The following is a 24,034-nucleotide window of genomic DNA, read 5'->3' as shown; positions in this document are numbered from 1 at the left end:
TCAAATGTTTTACGGGTAGTCCAAAACAGGCCAAAATTTAATATTGTATGATAAGACATGACATGACAATACGATTTCATACCTGTATATGCGATGGAATGCATATTTCACGGCATGTTTTGGTGTTCAAAAATACCTCATATATTGGTGTATGTAAGCATATTGGCCAACTGTATTAACATCTTTGTGTAATCACTTGCAACAACATTTACTTTAGGTGTGTTTTTCCTCACAGGTAGCGTCAGGGCAGCTAGCTTCAGAGCGTCAGGATTGCCTTGTGCGCCGGCTGCATCATGCGTGGAAGTGAAGTCCCTCTACCTTGCCGATACTGATGGAGAGTACACAGTCTACCCTTTTCCAACGTGCACAGATGTATCCATCCGCGTCTATTGCCACAACATGGCGTCCGGAACCCCGCAAGAGTTCCTGTCTCTACCGTCTGGTCCGGAAAGTAACTACGCCATTGTATTTGCTGATCGTTTGACGGACGCCTTTGGAGGAGAATGCGATGGCCCGTTACAGGTGAGAGATGAACAAAAGAGAAGCCAGACTTAATCGCGCTTCCAGCTGCCCTTCCACTGAAACGTGGAATTTTTTTGGGTGTGTGTTTGGGTGGGGGGGCTAATTATGTTGATTTATTCATTTGCCGTCGAAATGTCTGTTTTGTATTGTATTGGGGCCTGTTAATACCGATTTGATTCAGGGAATCCTGAGCTCCCATTAGAATAAGTTTCATAATGATGAAAAAATCCTGAACTCTTATATTGTTACCTCACATGTTCTGCATCAGTCTCCAGTTGTTAACTCTGCTGTGATTGGGCTCCAAACTGCCCTGGGTGGCGAGAATTTGTGCTATACACACTACATATTATTTACCTATGTGATAATTTACAGTTTGTGCACTATAGGTTTTACATTTTATTTGGTAAATTGTAAAATACCACTCCTCTGCACCCCACCCCCAGGATCCTTATTCTGGACGTGCCGGTACCACGACATTCAGTAAGGTCAGAATCAAGTTCGAAAACTCTGGGGTCAAGGTTATCCAAGATGACTACACATTTGCCCAAACCATTGGTAGGTATTGCAAGGATATAACCATGTCTTTTGATTGATAATTTGCAATGCAAATAATATGGGCTTTTGCAGCTTCATAATAGCCTGTCCATTATACAACACAACGTTTTGTATGCCACACAAACTATGCACAATCATAGCATGTACTGTTAACATGTTTTAAAATGCTGTTTAGGTACAAGGTATAAATATTAAAGGGGTTGAAGTTGAGTCTCAATTTAAATGGCGTTTTGTATCTGACCAGGTGACAACAATGTACCTTATGCGGAGGCCGGTGACTGTTACTCCTGGAAACAGGGATGTGCCAAGGGGACGTTTCAAGTAAATTTGACGGGAACTGCACTACAGCTGGCACTTGGCGTCCACTGGGTCATGGGGGAACGAAATCCGAACTACATCGCCATGAATGATATGTTCATCTCTGAGGACAGAAAGGTAAAGAGTCTCTGGCCTATAACGCAATGCCAGGGGTATGTCAAACATAAAATGAATGAGAAAGTATCAAGCAGCTAGAGATACTGAGATTTCATCTTCGAAAACAGCATCATCGCTGTTTGCCGGGAAAATGTTTGAAATGTTTAAGAGTTATTTGTTCTCCAGTTTGCCACAGCGCGATGTGGGGGCTGGTGCGGACACTGCTGGCCTAAAGACAAGAACCTCCTGCTCTCACATCCGAATTGCGAACGTCAGACAGACGGCGCCACTGGTAGGTCACTAAATAGTGTAACCCTTGTGAGTGGATTCTATTCTCTATAATGTCTGTTTAAAGATACATAGAGGCTGGTTTTTAGTAACATTTTTTTTAAATGTGCAGTGTTATAGAAAAGCCTTTCATTGACTGTTTGCCAGTGCATAACCGGTAATCTTTGTAACGTTCTTGATTATTTGGCATTCCGCATTCTGTTCGTAAATAATTTGATTCATTATCCGAATAAAGCATAACAATTCACCTAATAAAATGGTTTTAACTGCAGCTTCTGTATACGTAGCAGTAGAACTACTAGTAGTACAGTCTTCATTGATAAACCATGGAATTGGCCTTGCAGTAAAAATGAATTATGATTATAGTATAGCTAAATGTATGAATTATCAATATAGTTTAGCTGGTAGCAACAGACACAGTTTTGTTGTGTGTGTATTTCAGAAACGGACAGTCCACAGTCCCTCAGCTGTTCAACAGCGACTTATACTTCACTCGTCGTCAGCTGGACTCGGCCGAGTGCGCGCCTGCTCGGGTACAGAGTGAACCATACGCTGGTTAGTGACAGTCCTTCCGATGTGATGACGACAAACGTATGTCCGGACAGTGAGAGGTCAGTACTCCAGGATGTCCAGGCTGACCGGGAGTACAAAGTGACAGTCGTAGCTGTGGGCGTGTATAAGGAAAGCTCTCCAGTGGAGATGACTTGTGCGACGTGTGAGTTTAATTTAAGTTTTCTTCGTGTCATCAGAGTGATGATCAGACAGTATTTTACAGTTTTGTTTTGTGTTTGTTTTCTTTCTTATATTGGCATTGTATGCGTGTATTATGCAACTGTTACATAATCTAGACATCCCTTAAGGCAGAATAACCCCTACGAAGAGGTATATCCCTGCTAGTTGACTTTCAACTACTACTACTACTACAGTACTAATACCACTACTACTACAATAACTACTACTACTACTACTACTACTTTTACAACTACTACTACTACTACTACTACTACTACTACTTCTGCTGTTGTTGCTTCTGTGGGAACAACGTATCATCTGCAAGGATAATAAATAGCTGTGTCAGGTTCATGGCGGTTGATTAAAAATGTTGTATTTTGGTGACATAGGTACTTCTTTTAGTCTAAGTCTTTCAAGTCTTTTAAAAAAGCCCATTTATTGTTTTTTTTACACGCCACTTTCTTTTGTGACATAGTGACGCCCCCACCAGAGGACTTCCAGGCGACAGACGTCACAGAAACTTCCGTCACAGTCTCCTGGAAGCTGAGGACTAACTCCCTCGCTATTGGCAACAGGGTGTGGGTAACGCGGAGTGATACCACTGAGAGCCTGTTCACACAGTTCGTGCCCTCAGGTCAAACCGATGTGACATTTGATCGCCTCAGTCCTGCTACAGAGTATATGATATCAGCCTCGAGCATCAACAGGTACAACGAAGGACCAGAAACGAGTCTCACTGTGGCAACAGGTAAGAAAACGCCGTTTTATTTCTGGGCAAGAGGCCGGTTTGTAGTGTTCAGAGAGATTACATTCTAAAACCAAATGTAGTCTTTTGTGGGAAATGTTTTGAGCTGATGTTATGTATAGCCTCAATTTTCAAAGTTTTTTTTTATTTTGTTGAAGAAGCCGACTTTCATCCATGGTTGTCTGGTTGACTAAATAAGATTTGCCTTTTCATGTGGTCATCAGCTGTCCAGAGAGGCCTGGGGTCACTTGTGTATCTAAGGGTCATATTCAGGACAGTTCCGCCGTATAGAATATTTTAGTTATGGACTAAATGAACAGTTTAGAACTTGGAATAGCCCATCAATGTGTGTTTTCCTGGTCTAAGATGACTTTTGAAATAATTTCCATGTATTAAGATGGCAAGCCCTATTACTCTCCTTTGCAATGAGTCATCTTATTATTCCAGCACAGCAGAGGGTTGTGGGAAAAGTCAAAGGTTGATAACCTCAGAAATAAAGATCCACGTTGTGTTTTTGTGCTTTCCTTTGTGTTATAATGTGGTGTCAGGGAATTTTCAGAATGTCGGATGTCCCCAGGGGGATTGCGGAGTGTAATTCGGTGTAAAAATGGTCTGTGGAGGTTGATTGAATGGGAAGCTGAAAACTGTTTTAATAAAACTGAACAGTACACTGCACTATTTATTCTTCAGGAACAGACAGTCCAATGGCTTTGGACGTTGTACAGAAGACAACCAACTCTGTCCTGATCTCATGGTTACCACCTAAAGCAGTCCTCACCGCGTACAGCATAACGTACACAGAAGAAGGGAGAGGTCTACGTACGTCCATGATGTTGTCAGGAGACGTGGACAACTATGAAGTGACAGGTCTGATTCCCGGTACTCGGTATGACATTGAGTTGGTGGCCGTTAGCAGGTTTGGGAGGAGCCTTGCCGCCAGTACAAGTGTTATAACAGGTACGTATACACGTAGTATAGAGGCTCAGTAATTACCATCTTCAGTAGCAGAATGTTTAGGAAATGTTAAGACATCTGATCTTGATAATTAAGATTCAGACTTTGAGGCTAAAAACAGAACGTTCATATTTTTTGTCATTTACATGTGTAGCTGTGAAATTGTAGTAAAACTGTTATAGATATTTGGTTACAGTAATGGGAGTATCGTTGAAATCGATGACATTACGTTACCTCTAACTTTGTCAACTTACTCTGCCTGAGATATTTAGATGTGTTTTTCTATATTTTAGCTACTTTTTTTCTAGTTTTAGCTAATAGTGAATGTACACTTATCATAACTTTGTTCTCATTCCTCTAGACACAGATCCACCTTCAAGTCTGAAAATCACCAAGTCCTCCACCACATGGCTATTCCTTGAATGGAAGTCACCTGTAGCAAACATTCTGTCCTACGACTTGGATATTTTGGACGAATATGACACGAAAGGAACATTGATAAGGTAAAATCTACTGTTGTGCATGGGTTTGCATGTGTGGTGGTCATTATCAAAGTTTATTACAATTGTACATGACGCTGTGCAAATGCATTGCTTTTGAAAAAAATAGTTTGTCCTTAGAGGGAGGGTGATATGTTGATGGCGATGTTGGGAAATCACCTAATATTAATCATACCATGTTTTAATTAACAGCATTGAGGGACACAGAACAGTATACAACATCACTGATCTTCTACCAGGAACCACATACGTCATCAAGATGGCCGCCGTCAGTGAGCTTGGTCGTAGTGAGGTCATAACGTATTCAGGTAGTACAAGTATGGCATACACGACAGGTACGTATCATATGGTATCTGACGTCTACAAAGCTACCTACCAGAAAACTAGCTACAACAAGAAACTTAAAAGATACACATTAACTTAGGAGCATAATAAAGTATTTCAGTCCATCTCCCTCATCGTTCCTTGGACTGTTCAAGATCAACCTTTTCCATGTTTCAAAACCTTATGCAGTCATCAATACTTGTACAGTACTTTTTAGTAAAATTTTATCGAAATCCCCATACAATGCTTTTCAGTAAATGTTCTGGAAACCCCCATGCAGTGCTTTCCAGTACCAAATATTCGCAAAGCTCACATATAGTGCTCCAAACCCCTATACAGCGCTTTTCAGTAAAAGTGTTCACGAAATCCCCATAAGGTTGGACAGCTCTATCATCTTATACATTTTTTGGCAACAAATAAAAACAAAAACAAATAAAACAAGTCCTTTTTGGCCAAAGGCTTAGTCCTTTTTGGCAATTAGCTTTCAAGCATACTTGGTAATATTATTGATTTAAACACCCTTTCTGAAAATTCTATACAATATTTAGTTCTTCGCGGAAGTTTCCTTTGTTCGTATGATACCAACTGCAAAATAATAGCCACACAAAATTACATATTACAAACAAAAAAATTCTAACTGTATGTGTCTTCTGGGATGGGAGGTTTGTTACTCACGCGAGGTCTCATGTATTTTTAAATGTCTTGTAAAATATTTTTCTTTCATTGTAAAAGTGGCTGCGAGAATATAAGTTGTACCTAACTTGAGTTCGCAGTCACTTAGTCCATGTCTTTTCATTTGTAATCATCGTGTTTCTGAATAAAAAATAAAAAAAATAAAACAATTCTAAAAGCTAAAAAAACACTCTTACACCAAGTTTCAGGTCATGNGCCCCCCCCCCCCCCCAAAGAAATTGAATCCATTTAAAGAAATGACAGGAGAGGAATATTATGGAAAACAATATTTTAGCCCATACGGACTAAAATAATTAGTACATTTCATGCCTCATGCACTTTATATTGTATCTTTTTGTGTGCATTTCGTGGCATCTATCACTGACCATGGATTTTTACCGCGTTTGACAATTCGACTTCCATGTAGGGACCACAGCACCAGACGTGGTCAGCACTGTTCCATACTCACAAACAACGATGACAGAGTCTACAACATATGAAAGGACTACTTTAGTATCTTCTACACCGTTATGGACATGGCCGCAGCAGCGGAGATGGTCGACAGCAGCACGCAGTACCAAAGGTGGATTTATATAAACATGATATAGACATTTACAGATTTAAAGTACATACAAATTGATATTCTATTGCTGGAATAAAAAGATAAATGTCAAACTTGTTTACGATTACAGTAGTGACTAGTGGCATGTAGTAAGGTTCCACGTTGGTCGGGTATCCCCTTCCTTTTCATTTGTGAATTCTCAGGATTTCATTGTCTTATGTACATCAAATTGTTAAAATCAAATGTGGTATACATGTATGTATGAAGCAAACAATGGACAATTCATTCACCTTAAACTGTTGACGTTGATTACATCATTTTTACCGATTTGTAGCGAGAACTTTAGCTTTAGAGAAGCCAGTGACAACAACAAGCAAATGGACTACTAGATACCCTGGTAAGATTTTTCAACACTGTTTTAGATACTTCACCATTCGATACGTACAACAGCTATTAAATCTGACGAGCTAGTACTAGAATCCTTTAACGAAGATGTGTTGAAATGTTGACTGTGTCTAATATAAATGAATGTGTCACTATTTGACCAAAGATAAGTGTTTGCATATAACATGTGACAAGTAAATTAAGTGGTACCGAGCCTCATCTCATCACCTCATGTGGTATTTATAATCGTATAATCGAATCCTCTAACAAAGATGTGTTAAAATGTTGAGTGTGTTGAATATAAATGAATGTGTCACTATTTGACAAAATATAAGTGTTTGCATATAACGACAAATAAAGTAAAATGTACATGGTTCTTGGGTTTTAATATACATGTACCATGCCTATTCACACATCATATGCTATCTACAATCGTGTATTATGTTGGTCTCGTCCACAGAAACTACCCCTGGAAAACTAACGCATCCTCCACCGACCACAAACACGCCCGAGACAGGTAAGCATTGATATAACTATGGGGGCATCTTTTTACAATTGTTAACATACGACATTATGTTCTACATAATTATGTATTATGCATCGAAGTTTGAAGGAAATACAATCATTTTTCAATTTGAATTTCAGACAGGAAAGAATACACCGTGCCTCTGGAATGGACGACAGAAAATCCTGTTGAAAAAGTAAGAGTAATTTTCAAGATAAATTATTTTTTGAAATTCATTCAGATGTTTATCCTTTTCCCTACGTAAAAATGTTTACCAGTTCATGTTTCAAAACAAATACACCTCTTACACTTGTTCCATCGATATACTTAATACACTATCTTTATCTGTTTACTCTATGGTGGGGAGACATGGGCACTTACATGTCAACTCCAAAACAAATTAGATTGGACTTACACTACGTTACTGCGAAGGGCACCAAATATATCATGAACACAACATGCTACTATTTAAACAATATATGTGGGTCTCCCGAGGCTGTCTAAAAACGTCACGCACCGCAGGGTAAAATTTGCGGGACATTGTTATCGAGCTAAGCAGGAAATCGTTTCTTCTGTCCTTCTCTGGAAGCCAAGGGGCCGAGTACACTGTAGAAGTCTGACTTTTACCGATACCTTATAACTAGAGACACTGGCATAGAATTCGAATACTTACGAAATGAAATGTTAGAACTGGAGAGTTGTATGTGATGGCATAGAGACCTGCTGATAGGCCGCTAATGTATGTATGTATGTTTGTATCCTTATATAATATTTCATTGCCTGTAATATTTGATAGCTTCAGAAGCTCGCCCAAGGCCTAGACCAGAGTTTTCCAGAGGTAGTAGGACCAGACGACATCCTTGAAGTAACTACCAACATCAAAGAAATCATCAATGCCGGTGATGCCTCTGAATCAGAGATGCTGCCTTCAGTTCTGGTAATCTCCATTCTAGTCGGTCTAAGATACATGTAATCCCTTTTTGTATCTATACCAGCAAATTATAACATGTGGGATACCTAAGTGTATGAATAGAATGCTTAACGTCAATTTTGAAATGACAGAGAGTTATTTTGTGTTTTTTTCTTGACAGCAAACTACGGCGAAGATCACAGAAAATCTCGCCTCTGCCGCTAGAGGGCTACAGGGTGTATCAGGAGAGAAGATGGAGACCATTGCCGATGGTAAAATCATTTACAGTTACTCTCTTTTTCACATAGTATTACGCTCTTGCTCCCAGCATATAGATTGCGTGTCCACAGACACGAAGCAATAGACGACATCCTCATATTGGCTGTAGAATTGATTTGTTACGGATGCTATTTGTCTAGTCACGAAAATGGAAATGACTCGCTCATTTACATACAGGTTTCATTCAGTGATACAGGGTTCCTTCAGTGCCACTCTTAGTAACATGTCCTACAAATAACGATATCAAGTTCTGCTTACACTACCTGATGTCTCTTCCTTTCGAATTCATCATCCTACATTAATCCTACCTGAATCTGCATCACTCTTGTACTTCCTATTTCACTCCTATTATAACTAATTGTGCAAAACCCATTTCTTTTAATGCCTCTGAATTGTCCCCTAAGCGTCTCCTTCTTTCTGATATAAAGCTAGAGATAATGAATAAGTAGTTAGGTTAGTGTTTTTTAATGGAGCAGATGTCTTTTGTTTCTAATGACTATCATTTTACTGTTTCAGCTTTGGTGCAGACGGCGTCAGCTGTTGTAGATATGTTACCGGAACCGGAAACACAGACTGTAAACTATTCTGACAACTTGTTTGAAAGCGATGTCATCGACATGAGTGACCCTGACTTTTCCCCCAAGCAGCAGCTGAAGATGTTGAAAGAAAAACAGGAGGAAAAGCAAAGCATGGTAATGATCTAGTTGATGCCATATTGTATAATAGACATGCTTTAGAATTATTGTATTACATTCACCAACATTAAGTCTCTTAACCCAATATGGCAATTAATTGCACTTGTTACTACTCAAACCTTAATTATGCTTGGCTTCTATTCCGTTCATCTGTTAATAAGCAATTATTCATCTGGATTACGTTATCAGTTACTTATGTCATCATATATTTACTTAATTGTTACCATTTGTTATTATTTCGTTTGTTAATTGAAATATTTATTCAGCTATGTATTGTTATTGTTATATTATATTCTATATTTTTGTAAATTACTGCTTTGTTTACGTTTGGTTTCAGGGAAAGCCTCGGATAGACAAAATTGTCTCTGCCTTACCCAAGCACACTCTTCATATTTTTTTTCTTTATATGGGGTTTTATAATTTCTTTATGTGTGAATAAAGAATGCAAAAATACTTATTCCATATACGAATGCAAAAATCCATATTCTTTCTTTGACAACATTAAGTATCTTTCTATTCAATTTCAGCAACAAAAGGCGTCGCAGTCTATCGTGGCATCATTAGACCAGGTAGCCGACACACTGCTGGCGCTGCAGCCCGAGGGTGGAGAATATCACGCACGCTTTGAAACAAAAAGCGTCTCTGTCGATGTGGCACGATCTCCCTCAGACAAAGACCTCCTTCTCAACTCATCTGATGTTGTGGCAAATATTTTATCCACACAAACCGGGGCTCAGACACACCACATGCAGGATGTCAAGGTAAGTAGATTCAATTACTTCGTAGTGTCCATGGCTGTGTTTAAAAGTCGTCGTAAGTAAATCATCAGGCAATAGTTCACGATTTCTTTTAGGCCGCTTATGCTGGAGTTCGAGCATTATGGCAACAACAGACTCCGCCAGGTATTTTTCTGTCAATTTGTTAAAAGATCTAGGTTATTTTACCATTTTTTACTGAGGGGCCATCAGACTCTAGTAAAAATTGAAAAAAAAACGCACATATATGACTGACAAAAGCAAAATGCCAAGTGGAGTATGCAATGGAAGCCATGTCATTATATTGTTAGGAACATTGAACAGAAAAACTGTTTGTATTACAGATGGCAGTTTTCAAAAGGAATCCATATTCCTGGAGTGAATCAACAGGAGGACAAAACATCTCGTCCTCGGTGACTTTCCTGACTGTAGACTCAAAGGAACCCGGAATCCGTCGCAAAAACAGAGAGGTTGAACTGAACATGCCATTTGTACCCTTCCAAGAGACAGTACAGCCAGCCGACCGGCCACATGTAACGACAGAAACCCCAAGTACGACGGAAGGAAACAGTAACGGCACAGCTATGGTGTACCACGCCTTCAGTGTTCCACACGATAATGTCATCCCTGTTGTGCATATGAACTGGTGGGATGTAGAAGCGATATTTCACGTGTACATCTCGCACGGATCCCTTCCAACAGCAGAACTGTTTTCCGAGAAGATAGTCATCCAGAAAAACGATTATGAGTCCTGGCTCAAGGGAACAAACTTTTCGACCTCCTTCATTCCCAACACGACTAACCATGGCGGGCTTTTGTATATTGGAGTTCAGAAGTTAGGTACGTCCACTTTATATATGTACTACGAGCCTCGTTGAAACATACAAAATCTATGATGCATTTTGTTTCCATTTCACATTCTTAAGGTTATTGTTGTGGCCACAGAAATTAATCTATATCACATGTCTACCATTCTCAGGGAGGGCTAACTCTGGCAGTGGTCAGCAGTCTGTCGCACAGATCCAGGACAAGAAAGACTACCAACTATCTTTCTCAGCTGTAGGCTGCTCGTCGTGGAAGGAAAATAAGAAACAATGGATGATGGAAGACTGTAATGTAAGTGAATTAAATTAGACGGCATGGTATAACAAAGCATATCATTTAACCTACTCCCCCCCCCAAAAAAAAATGCCATAGCAAACTGAGGCATTTGTAACCACTACGATACAAATTAGTGTGCTCGGTATTGGACTTACTTATCAAAAGGACACCACAGGGTAGCTTGAATGGTCTCTTAACGATGAACGGTTTTCTGATATTTGAAATAACAATAATGGAAACAAATTCTGAGCAAAATAGACAACAGAAAGGGAAGCAAGGGTAGTACTAGTAAGACCTCAAGCGTACGCCATCATAATGTCCCTAAACCATTTCCAAATATAAAGTAAATCAAAACACGGGCGTAATATCATAATATATGGACAAAGATGATTATGTATTAATAGGAATTAAATATTCCAGCTATCAGCACAATTGGGTAAAACAGATTTCTGTCACATTTCACATGAAACAGGCCACCATTAACCTGAAGAATGGAGCCATCAACTGCAGGTGTCACATGTCGGAATGGAAAGTTTCTGTGGGGACCATGACTCTTCCAGTTCCCAACTCCATCAACTTCATCAACGCGTTCCAGAACTTCCTCCATCTGAGCGACAACTCCGTAGTGTTCTCCATCGTGGTGTCTGAGACCATTCTGTACCTACTTCTCATGGTTCTTCTGTGCGTGGACTTTCACCGTCTATGGGTATGTTTGAGCTGCTTGATTTGATTTATTGGAATTGTAGCAATACGATACCCGTGGGACACAAGCAGCTATATATGCTGGTGTCATGACCAACGCATAAAACATTACAGAACAAACAAGACATAAATAAACTTAGGCCCTAGAAAGCACGAGAAAAGAAAAAAAATACAATTTAAAAAGCATCATAATCAAAATAAAAAGCCCTACAGTCTGCCGATTTAATACTCATTTGTACATTTTATAGGTTTAAAGTCTGTACCAAGTATCTTGACATCATAAGTACATTCATAATTTTGTATTGTATTTTGTTAAAGATTCATTGCGTTGGGACCATTTTGAAGAAGCTAAATAAGCTGTTTTTTTTTCATAAATCCTCAGAAGGCTCGTCGCTTCACCTCCCGGATCAGTCCCACTTCTGGAGTGATCGGAGAAGCGAACAACCAGAGTAAGCCCCTGTCCAAAGTGAGTCTGATCCCGCCAGACAGGATGCCGGCACCTCACGTCTATCAGCTCACGGTCACCACCGGGTCCATGTTCGGGGCAGGGACCACCTCACGGATCGGACTCCAACTCTTCGGGTCAGAGGCCACATCTCCAGTCAAGATGCTCAACCCAGGAGGAGAGGTCGGTGATGTTGTTACTTTCTCTTTTTTTACATATTTTCCTTTGAACTTGTTTCACGAATTTGCAGGACGTGTTATACAAGAGCTATACGGTATTAGAATGTTAGTTACATTATTTATCTAAATATGCACACACTAGCGAAGAAACATTATGTCATTCAAACACAATGATTGAAAACCAGTAAGTTTGAAGAGTAAAGGATATACCTGAAACATCAACCAGTGACCGTTTCCAAAATCATATCCAGTTGCTTGAGTAACCGTTTTTGGTGTGTATTCCTTGTCACCTTGTTAATTTGGTTGCATACATGAAGGACAAAAACTGTGCGGGGTACTGAAGGCCAATAACGAAATAAAACGAAAGAAATTATAGTCCGTATTCCAAAGTTCATAGTAATCGTTTTTCATATCTAATATTGCATTGTAGCAAAGCAAGTTCAAAATGGAAACTCTAGAAAAAATAGGCCAGCATTCCAACTATGATTGTCATTTGTCATTGGTAATTACAGGAGTTGGTTCGTGGAAGTACTTTGCATTTTGTCATGCCTGTGCGAGAGTCACTTGGAGAAGTGATGTTGTTGCACATCTGGCATGATAACTCTGGGGAAGGCGACACGGCATCCTGGTTCCTCGGAAGTTTTGTCGTCAGAGATGTAGAAAAGGATGTTGTGTAAGACGTACAATGCATATACGAACCGGCATTTGTTTTATTGTTCCGTCGGTTTGGCTTCTTTGCTACACTTGTCTCAATGCTCAAGTTAGTTTGACTTTACTTAATCTTGGCATGTTGGGTTTGTCATCTAACAATTCATCTGTCTCTTCCAATGTGGACAGCAACGGGAGGAAAATTTTGCATCATGGTTAAAACGATGTTGGCATGTTTGTTTTATTAGCCTCCTCTGTATTCCTGTCTCGAAAGAAACATGTAGTACTGCTGAGGATAGAAAACGAATGATATACAAACGATGCCTCGTTAAACCGGTGTGCTTCCTTCAATTCACAGATCTTACTTCATCTGCAATGACTGGTTGTCGACAGAGAAAGGGGACGGTGAAGTGCAGAAGGTGGTTCACTCAAGCACTGAGGCGGAACTGACATCTTTTACCAACGTCTTCAATGAAGCAACCAGAGATGTACTGTATGATAAACAGCTGTGGGCATCTGCCATTGTAGCAGCGCCTGGTAAGTATCCTTGTTAGGCAATGAATATGTTAATTCAGGATTTTTTATGATTTCTGAGTGTTGTGCGGAGTGCTTTAGTGATGTAAATGTAACATTAGGATTCAAGTGCTCTCAACTCACTAATGGCTAGCCTAATGGTTAGTTCGTTGGCCTTGGTGAGGTGGCCCCCCGGGTCCAATCCCCGAGGTGGAGGGCAGGGTTCTCATTTTACTCCCGACTCATGGATGACTGTTTCCTAGTACTTCAGATTCGAGGACGAGTTGAAAAGAAAAGAGGTAGCAGTGTAACAGTAGGGTTTAAGTGCTATTACTGACTCGTCCGACGTGTCCAGACCTATTAGTATAGAGGTTACTGAGTTGGATTATGTGCTGGCGCTTAGGGTTCGATTCCCGTTTTTTTAAGGGGGGGGGGGGCAGGATAGACTGGATAGTCGCTCCTTGTGACATAGGAACAGTACGCGGAGTTAAATTTCCTGATTACTAGAAATTACCAAAAGGACTAAAAAGTATCAATAGCAGTGTTGTATAGAGCGTGGTTATTCCATCTAAACATCAATTTTTAGCTCCCAATTTAGATACTGATATACAGTTTACAGGAAGCGAATCAAATGAGCATTGTTCACTCTATGATGTCTGTAGGGTCCAGCTTCACCAAGGCCCAGCGTCTGTCCTGCTGCTTTACTCTGGTGAACACCATGATGCTGGCCAGCGCCATGTGGTACAAGGCAGAGAATACAACTGCTAACGCAAGGGTGTTTAACCTGGGATTTGTTCGTTTCACTGTTGAGGTAACATTTCCATGTAAATTTATATGCTTGATATATATGCATACTTCTTGCGTTTTGTTTTATTAGATGCATCATGGTTAAGTGACTGTAATGTTTGTTAAGACACTTAACGTATTGATTTGTTATTTCATTTTTGTTACATAGGAGCTGTACATCAGTTTCATGACTATGCTGACCGTACTTCCCGTCAATGTGATGCTCCTGCAACCTTCCGCATGGGGGCGCCACTGTCCGTCAACACTCCAGAGATGACGATCCGTCCATCTAAACAAGGTATGGACTGGGACAGTAGTAGCACAAGCATTGTTAAATTATACTCATGTTGACCTGGAAAAAATAAAACACATTTGTACGTACCTAAGTACGGTGTACAAATATCTAAAATATATCACCTTTCCAACATACGATGTGTCGCAAGGAGTGAAATGGTCTATCCTATCATGTGTCACTGTGATGTTATGAGAAGAGCCTATAGTAACAGGTTTTAGCTGTAAGTTGTATTGCATATGTATCATCCTTTCTCTCTCTCTATCTAACACAAAACTAGCTGCTGCCATTAAATCATTTTTGTTGCGCCACAGGATATTTGCGGAGAAATCTCTTCCGGTTGGCCAAGTACGTGGCGTGGGTGACCGTGTTCCTGGTGTCCACCAGTTCTGCGTTCTTCGTCCTCCTGTACAGTATGGACTGGGGGAAGGAGAAGAGTGACGCCTGGATGACGGCCTTTGTTCTGTCCTTCATTGGATCCAGCTGTGTGGTTGATACACTTCAGGTAATGTAGCTGTCTGGTTCGTAATATTTTAGAACATTTGCAACAAGAATTACGAGATCTCACACCTTCATAGAATATTTAGATATTGTGTAATGGTGACCTCTCCTCATTAACCATGGTGTATTTTAGTCTTTCTTTATTGTACGGCGGAAACAACACTAGCTGTCAGCTGTCAAGGTGGTCATAAAATGAAAAAAAAAAACACTAGTGCAAACAGAGAGCCCTTCCAGATACAGATTTTCTCCCTGTGGGACAGATAACCAAACCTAATCCATAACAACCCAACCTAAGGGTCATGGATGAAATAGACATACCAACGGACACAAACACACACGGGCGTGTTATTACCTCCATTAAATGTCATGGAGGTTACATTTTTAGTTGCGTTTGACTGTCTGTTGGACAAAAAGATATGTCAAGAATTAATTAATTAGTTTGATACTAAGTGAGTTGGTAGGGTGTGCCAAAAACTTGAAATGATGAAATATTCATTGGCAGATATTGATTATGTAACTTATGAATTAATTTTTAATAATTGATTGGAAATTGCAACAATTTTATACTTGGAATTGCTGCGAATTTGATACTTGTCATATTTGAAAGTTCTGTGGAGGTGAACAAAACTAAACATAATTTATTCAAATCAGGACCTACTACGCATAATGCTAGAATGGCATTTTTTCTTAAGATGAGATTGCCATTAAGTGGAGAATATAAACATTTATAAATCATGCAAATGAGTCCCTTATAATTTGCATAATTATCACGGAAAATGTTATTATTGTTATATTTAGTGTTATTGTTTGTTAGTAATGTTAATTTTTTTGTTGTTGTTCTTTCTGTTGTTTTAATTTGCTCAATGGTCAAGAAGAAATACTTGTGTTTCCCTCGTCCTTTTGCACCTGAATCTAATAAAGCTGCAATAGGTAAAAAACGGTGTTGACTGATCAAACAATAAATATCCTTTCCTTACAGATCTTTGTGCTGTCTGTTGCCCTGGCTGCTATCTTTACCCTCCCGTTCCTCAACAAGCCAGCAGCTATCCGGAAAGAAGACCTGCAGCTGGACCTGTGGAATTCAACAGGTTAGAATTCTAATACTAACATTTTAATCCAAAAATCCTAGTAAATTTTATCATGTTATGCTGTCTATGAATTTTTGATTCTGCACAATAACAAAACTGTTATAATTTTTAGCCCAAGTGTCATTTTCTAAATGCAATATTGCATACAACAATTGCTTTCGAATTATTATGAATGTACCACCGCGGTGCAGCGCAAGTAAAATGTTTGTCTGAAAATTCGACACATTTAAACTAAGGCGAAGGAGGCTAACTTATTTTTTCTTAAACAGATTACTTTCCATAATAACTGAATTACCATGCACTTGTTAAAATGGGAAAATCGTTTTTCGTCAACACCTATGGTTTACTGTAGTTAGTTCATCTTCATGTTTCTTCGTATATCTTTTCCTGTATATACATTCAGCGTGTATTCTTTTAACATTTTGAATGGCTTTTAAAATACCTGAACTAGGGAATAAATGAAAATAAAAAAATGAAAACGACATTTTGACAAAACGACAAAGACGTGCATTTCTGTTGTCTAATCATATCTTTTAAATCATAGCACCGAAGAAGATTTACGCACCTGTAAAGCCTGATGGTCAATCGGCCAGGAAGAAGAAGGAGCTGGGTAAGAAGTCAGCTTCTGTACTGAAGGAGTTTCTTCTGCTGCTTGTCTTCGTGGTCCTCCTCTTCTACATCGCCCAGGCGGACAAAGACCAACATGCCGTCTATGAGAGACAGTCACTGTCCAACAATATTCTGCAAGAATATGATGCGGTAAGCAGATGACTCGCTTCTACTATAGCCTTCAGTTTGAAAGTTCATCTGTTTTGATAGAAGTCTATCGGAAACACGTATGTTTGAATATTATGTTTCTTTCAGAATCATAGATGAACAGACGGTAGATATATGTTTCCTACTGAGTTACTTTCTTTGACACTACATGCAATTAGTCTTCGGGCATGACTGCAAATAAAATCACCCTGCATCTAATACGAACCATATAATATATCTTGACATTATATTGCCTTGCCCACAGATCAAAACCCCGGACCAGTTTTACAGTTGGCTTGAGGACGTGTGGATGCCGACCCTTTACCCAACCACCTGGTACAACGGAAAGAACATGAAGTACTTAGACCGACAGTTTGCACACAACACGGGATCCTTCCGCGTCGGTCCACCACGGCTGACACAAATTAGACAACTTCCAGGTATTTCCTAAAATTGCCGCGTTCTTCTGGTTTACATGAACACATTTTCGGCGACTAACGGAGACCTTTGATATTCAAAGACTGAACATTATCTCGTCTATTGTAAACCTTATAGCAACCAATGAAATGTAGTTTTTTTACATCATACTATCATAGACCATTTCCTGCAGTTTATTATTGTTCAATTTGGCTACTTATTTTTATTATGTTGTGGTAGTATTGTATAATATTTTATTATTTGTTGTGGAGAGGAATTTACAAGCGTAAGATGCTGGTTTCCCTGTCCTCTGTACATATGTTTGACTGAAACGCCAGTTTACTGTACGTTTTTAAACGAATATCTTCTACCCTTATATACTTACAGACACCATGGCGAGGACGTCTAGTGATGAGCTCGGTTGGAGCTTTCTGCAGGGGAACGGGTCTGGTAACTGTTGGCGGTTCAGGATTCGGGACCAGTTAACTCAGCCAAACGACATCAACCGTTGCACGACTCGCCACTCCTTTGACGTTCCTGTGGATCATGGCTCCGCTGTATCATTCCTCAGTGCCTTGAGAGACAACGAGTTTTTCGACAAATACACACGATCCGTGGTAATCGACATCAACTTCTACAACCCCAGCCTGAAGCTGTTCAGCGTTGTGAACCTGATCTTGGATCGTTCCGGAGTAGGGCATCTTGTACCAACATCAACAATCACCTCCTTCAAACTATTTCAATACGAAACTGATGCCGACTATGTGGACTTGTTCATGCACATTCTATTCACACTTATCTTCTTAGTGGTGCTTTTTAGGGAGGTGAAAGGAATGGAAGACATGGGATGGAAGTATTTCACTTCGAAGTGGAATGTCCTCGGATGTGTTAGCCTCATCGGTACAGCAACAGCAATCTCTGTCTTCATCAAGCGATATGTCGTGGCATCTGAGACACTTGCAATGGTCGCCACAAGCAACGGTACGCTAGCTTTCCGATAAACATGATAAGTCTCTTAATGCAGGAATTGAATTAAGAAAAGGATAAGCTTGATATTTATATAATACCCCTTTATTTGAATTTTAAGTTTGATTATTTGAACTTAGCTGCGTAAGACGCTTACACTGCGCGAAGAGTTAGCTTTACCAATGATAGTATATGCCAGTTAAGTCGGGCAATGTTTGTGTTTTATTTTTGCTTTAATGTCCGGTACTATTTACAAGATAAACTTTACTCAACTCTATGCAACGAAAACATTGCCCGGCTTTACTTGCATTTTCAACCATCGGTAAATCCATCTTTTCGTTACTGAAAGTACCTCTAAGATTTCATGCGTTTCTTTCATCTATCAGGTGACCTTGGGTTTGTACGATTTCTTGACCTGACTGCTGCCTTGTGGTGGGATGCGTGTTTCAAGCACGTCTTGGGCCTTGTTGTCTTCATCAACACCATCACCCTACTTCGCGTCGTCCGCTTCAGTCAAACGGTTGGCAAACTGCTGGCCATCCCCGGTATCATGAAGGACGAGCTCCTGTCCTTCTTAGTTGTTGCTGCCGTTGCCTTCATGGCCTTTGTCAGTTCAGGTACGAAGTCATGAATTATGTCATCATCATCATGGTCTTACCGAGCTAGTTGCTTGTTTGCATCTCTCTCTTTCCAATTCTCCAAGAGTTCCCCAACATGCATCTTGAAAGTTTATACAAGGCGGTCCCATCTGTCTTTCTACTATTGCATGATCTTGATTTGAGCCGATAGCAGAACATGGATCATAATCAGTATTTTTCTTCGCAAACTTTAATTTTCTTTCACAAGTAAACCTGACATATGAAAGGTGGGAATGCAGTCACATACAGCAGTTTCTTTGTTGGAAATTTCCATGTGATGTTGAGAGCAGGACGTACAATCGCTATATTACTTCCATAATATTAAATGAACCAAACAACCACCCACACACAGTGTTGGTTTTACAAGGTCTAGTTTCTTATAACAAAAAACTCATCATGTTTACGCCGAATCTTTGCTGCCTTTACATTTTGACCAACGTTGACACTTTGCCATGTTCCTGGTTTCAGGACACCTCATCTTTGGAAGCCACATGGAATCTTACACAGACCTGTACCATACAATGTTTGCACTCTTCGAGATGATGCTTGGCAGGTCAGTATTATTAAAGAAAGCGTAACGGTATTAATTTCTACATTTAAGTATGAAGCATATCGTGTTATTAATGTTTATCACGTATTACTGTCAAGGACGTTGTCTCATGGTGAACCTACTTGTGTGTTTTGATTCAAGGTTCTTCGCCCAGGACATGGTGGATTCCAACCCTCTCACCGGGCCGATCTTCTTCTCTTCCTTCATGATCTGCATCTTCATCCTCCTGATGAACTTCCTCATGACCATCGTCTGTGACGCCATTTCCGCTGACGTTGACGTCACCCACGACTCTGAACTTGCTGAGTACATCTGGAGGAGTTTCCGGGCTATGTTGGGGTTACACAGCACGCCGGATAAGGAGGATAAACCAGGTGAGTTAAGCAAAGTACATCATTCATTAGATGAACGTTTTCTTTTCTTTTTTAGATGTGAAACTGCACACATCATTTGAAGCGGTTAAAAAGGAATAACACTATCAGGTATTAACAGTAAAAGAAGAGTAGTACACGGTGTAGTTTTGATAAATAGACTTAGCGTTAGAATGCAGTGTCAAAGTGTATTTATCCTCTAGACCACATATCCAAAACTTCAAAACGCAGCCCACATTTATTCAGTCCACTTTTGCAGGAATATGCAATAATGATTCGTCCATGACATACAATCCCATGTAAACATATATTAATTATATATCAATTTTGTGTTGTATTCGTTTTCAATCATTATTGGCGGAAATATGAAGGGCGTCTTCTTGTCTTTTTTCAAAGGTGTACTAAAGATGGAGGAGTTGAAAGCCAACATATGCATGATCCGGGACAAACTTGACCAAAGTCTGGACATCTGCAACTCCATCCTGCCACCGCCTTCACGTCAACAGAAGAGTAGCCCGACCTCAGACGTGCTTAACCTTCTGAAGTATGGCCGTTTTAACGCTTCTTACAAAGTCATCTGCAGAGAACATAAACTAGCAACGATTGACGAGGAGGATGCATATGCCATCATGGACGTACAAGCCGTCGCTCTTACGTCTGGAAACCCGGATAACGTCAACGTAAAGGACTTTGACATTGACACCGAAATCCAAACCCTGATGCAAGAATATGAGAAAGAAGAGAAATCGTACCAACAAATGGCAGAGAATAAACTACTAACAGAAGTGAGAGTGCAGACCAAGAAAATCGAAGATATCCTTTCGAGGATGAACCGCAGTACGGCCGAAGCAGGTGTGCAGGAGGTGGCCCAGTGTGCCCAGGTTGCAGCAGCTTCATATGAGAAACATCATACAATGACTGGTACACAAGAATCAGCACAATGTCCTTCAAGAAACGTGTGGATCTCCGATCTAAGGCTCACCGCTGAAGACAAGGCCGTACTCCTTAGTGATGAGGTGCTGACAGACAAACACATCCATGCCGCACAGATGTTACTCCGCCGTCAGTATCCAGGATTGGGAGGACTACAAGATACGGCAGTAGGAGCGTCTTCGTACGGATACACACGGGTCTCCGGAGAAGGTCTACAGATTCACCACACCGGCCAATTCCACTGGGTAGTCTCGTCCTCCATAGGTGGACATGTCAGTGTGTATAACAGTATCCCCAGTGGAATAAATGATTCATTGGAGTACCAGTTGTGTCAGTGCTACCAGCCAGTCTCCAACTTGGACACCGATGTACTAATTGTCAAATTACCACGTGTGCAGCTGCAGAGTAGCAGCAGTACCTGCGGACTGTTTGCCATAGCGTGGGCGGTAGACATCGCGATGGGGACGGATGTGGCCCAGGTCTGGTACGACGAAAGCAAGATGAGAGCCCATCTCCTGGACTGCTTCAAACGTCGTCACCTGACACCCTTCCCTCGAGTCCGTTGGATCCCCAGCGGGCGATCCAGCTCGGATCACCGGATCACTTTGGTTTGCCGCTGCCGGCGAGGCTTCGCAGGCGAGAGACTTGGAGGACTGATTAAGTGTAAGAAATGTCACCAGGTGTTTCACATGGCCTGCTGTTTTATTGAAGAAAGACGCAAGAAAAAGTACACATGTGGAAGGTGCTCCGGGCATAGGAACTGAACCAGACGTCATGTACAATACATGGAGCCTTCTATATAGTATTACTTCCTTTTAATAGTCGAATATGGCGTCCCGAACACTAGCCGCAAAGAACCCTGGTTGGGAGTAATTTGGAACTAATTATAAGGTCGGCTGTAGTTGGCTGGTGTTTGGCGAGGTTGGCTACTGTGCCAGCCAAATGATTAAAAATGTTGGGGTGGGGACGGGAGGTTCGGCGATGGTTGGCTGGTGGTCGGAAGTAGGTCAGGGCTTGGTTGTAAGTCAAATTTAAGTCAAATTTGATTTCATTCCTACCGAAAGGTACAGAGGCGTCCTCAAATTCTTGAGCAAAACCCTATTTATATTATATTTATTACTTTATTTAATGACTGGATGTAAAATATATATGTACGTTTTATCATATTAATGCTCCTAATTGGCAATGTTTTTCAGATACATTAACAATATTCTATGATTGAGCTATTATTGAATTTATGCATTTTCGTGAATGATTCTTTGAACGATATGTTATATCTACCCTAATTTCAGAACTTTACGTTTGTAACAAGTCATGATAAATGTCCATGGGTTCGAAGCATCCATATTTCAAAACCTTGCGTACTCTTTCAGTAACAATTAATTAAAAGTTCTTTTGAACTCAATAGTAAAACAAAGTGATTTAAGCTGACACCAATATAAGCACCGCTTACGAATCTAGCTGTAGGTCAGGATTCAATATTACCTGTTGTTGTGCAGGGTTGATTAGTTTTGTAACTTTATTTGTTTGTTACTTGTAACACTATGTATAAATGTTTCTTTCGAAATCTCGTGTCAGTGTTTTGTTCTTGTTGGGATCTGCATTGTGACAGTAAGAAATAAAATTGCATTAGTTGAACTAGTGCCTCTCATAACTAGAAGGGACATCCATTAAAAAGTAAGATTTCACAAACTTCAAAACAAGCTCGACAACCATATACCGTCGCCAAATGATCTTAACACTTCCGACTGACAAATTATACATTTATCAAGTCATATTTTCATTAAGTATATCATAATGAAGATTGCTATAAACTATTTCCTCATATATTAGTAAAATGAGATACTGATTAAGACAAAGTATGTTTAATTACATTTACATTCACACAATTCGAAATGCGACAAGTATGCAAATGAGGTCTTCATTTACATGATAGATACCTGTCGATTCTCCTGTCATTAAAACAAATACATGATGCAGATGTTTCATAGTACTATTATCGAACGAAACGCGTAGATCCTGATTCGCATTAATATCTTCTAATTTAATTGTGTAACGCATCCCTTCATCTATTTACTTACCAAAAAAGTCTGTCAACCTGTTCTAGAGTTATCCTCGTTTGAATGTTAAAAAATACAACTCCTGCAGTTCCGAAACAAACCACTAGGGGTTTCAAAATAATGTCACTTCTTTATAGGCAAAAGTGCTTTTTATCAAAATTTATGACCCTAGTATGTCCAGATCACAATATATCATGACCGGAAGTTCCGATGCCATGCCATAATCCTTTGTTCCTGGTGGCTGGACAGTCTGTGATGTTTATGAGTTTATGTGGGTATGTCAAGGTAACTGACCAGCACATCTAACTTTAAGGTACCTGTATCTTCCAACTGTTCATACAGTGTGCACAACCGTAGTAAGAAATCTAGGTCTGGCGTCGTTAATATGTAATTTGTTTAATTTTACGGAAGTTTAGTGGCCTTGGTTTAGCAAAACATTTTTCTGGGCGTGCGTAAATTTGTTGTGCGTAGGTTGGGAGGGGGGCATTACATGTGCACGATTTGCCCGATCCGCTTTTTCGGTGTAATATGGAATATTCTTCTACTACAAGTATGCAGTGAGACAGTATTCCATTATTTGACAAGTGTAAGTCCCTATACAGAATGTCAAAACATCATGTTTGTTTATTCAATAACAGCCATGATAGATTTTGTAAACATACATCACCATCATACATGATGAACATATTTGCAAACATACAGTTAGTTGGAAACACATAATTAGCATATTTGGCAGAAATAATTATATAATTATTTGTGAAGTGCAGGTTGTTTTCAGGACTGTCTGTATGTAGATGTAACACTTATGCCAACATTGTGCAGCGGAGATCGTAAGAGGTAAGACAGATTATATATATACAAGTGAATGCATTCATATTTGGGCCATTAGCCTCACTTGCACATTTTGCTTCTAATCAAAACTCACTAAAAATTATTTTATGAAAGCAACCATCTAAAGTGATTCAGGTATTAGTTTTGACTTGCTAGCTGGGAGTATTTCTTCTTGTCAACTTGCAACTGTACATCTAGAGGCTTTTGTTTGGAAATGACCTCATTAATGGAAGTTACCCTAATAAGCATAAAACAGAAATTTTTTAATGACACTTTGAAATATTTTGTATCTGATCGTAATCTGAAACTCCTAAAAATTTGAAGACTGTAGCATGGAAACTGTGAGAGTTATAATAAAGAGTATGTGACTGAATAATTGTAGATTTCTTGTTTTTTCCGGTGCCATGATTGACACGGATTTTCCCATTGGGACAATAGTTAAGCATTTTTAAATCAAATCA

At 39.8% G+C, this 24,034-nt stretch overlaps 1 protein-coding gene and 1 long non-coding RNA gene across 2 annotated transcripts; both read left to right on the top strand.

Annotated features, from left to right (window-relative positions):
* The first annotated feature begins 399 nt into the window (after nucleotides 1-399).
* Nucleotides 400-21,446, top strand: LOC109481474. Its single transcript, XM_019784057.1, has 28 exons — nucleotides 400-522; nucleotides 966-1,077; nucleotides 1,322-1,512; nucleotides 1,678-1,783; nucleotides 2,222-2,494; nucleotides 2,987-3,259; nucleotides 3,947-4,213; nucleotides 4,572-4,713; nucleotides 4,903-5,045; nucleotides 7,113-7,169; nucleotides 7,298-7,353; nucleotides 7,954-8,094; nucleotides 8,249-8,339; nucleotides 8,863-9,038; nucleotides 10,802-10,912; nucleotides 11,370-11,607; nucleotides 11,644-11,653; nucleotides 11,990-12,227; nucleotides 12,736-12,896; nucleotides 13,230-13,408; nucleotides 14,047-14,195; nucleotides 15,943-16,051; nucleotides 16,596-16,810; nucleotides 17,073-17,247; nucleotides 18,577-18,807; nucleotides 19,297-19,381; nucleotides 19,520-19,752; nucleotides 20,146-21,446. The coding sequence occupies exons 1-28, from the start codon at nucleotides 400-402 to the stop codon at nucleotides 21,444-21,446; spliced, it is 5,586 nt and encodes a 1,861-aa protein (XP_019639616.1).
* On the top strand, nucleotides 7,131-8,057 carry LOC109481590. The gene is made up of 3 exons (XR_002140912.1): nucleotides 7,131-7,169; nucleotides 7,298-7,353; nucleotides 7,954-8,057. It is a non-coding gene; the product is annotated as an uncharacterized LOC109481590 (long non-coding RNA).
* Nucleotides 21,447-24,034: the final 2,588 nt, after the last annotated feature.

This window comes from Branchiostoma belcheri, unplaced genomic scaffold (genome assembly GCF_001625305.1).
Source record: "Branchiostoma belcheri isolate BF01 breed outbred unplaced genomic scaffold, Haploidv18h27 scaffold56, whole genome shotgun sequence".
Classification (NCBI taxonomy): Eukaryota; Metazoa; Chordata; class Leptocardii; order Amphioxiformes; family Branchiostomatidae; genus Branchiostoma; species Branchiostoma belcheri.
Note: the sequence above shows the minus strand (reverse complement) of the source record. Positions and strands in the feature narration are given on the sequence as shown.

Excerpts from the sequence above, each read along its gene's own strand:
- LOC109481474 (XM_019784057.1), top strand. The coding sequence starts at position 400 with ATGGCGTCCGGAACCCCGCAAGAGTTCCTGTCTCTACCGTCTGGTCCG. Across the intron at positions 8,095-8,248 it reads AGATGCTGCCTTCAGTTCTG|CAAACTACGGCGAAGATCAC; the intron begins GTAATCTCCATT and ends TTTTCTTGACAG. Across the intron at positions 8,340-8,862 it reads GATGGAGACCATTGCCGATG|CTTTGGTGCAGACGGCGTCA; the intron begins GTAAAATCATTT and ends TTACTGTTTCAG.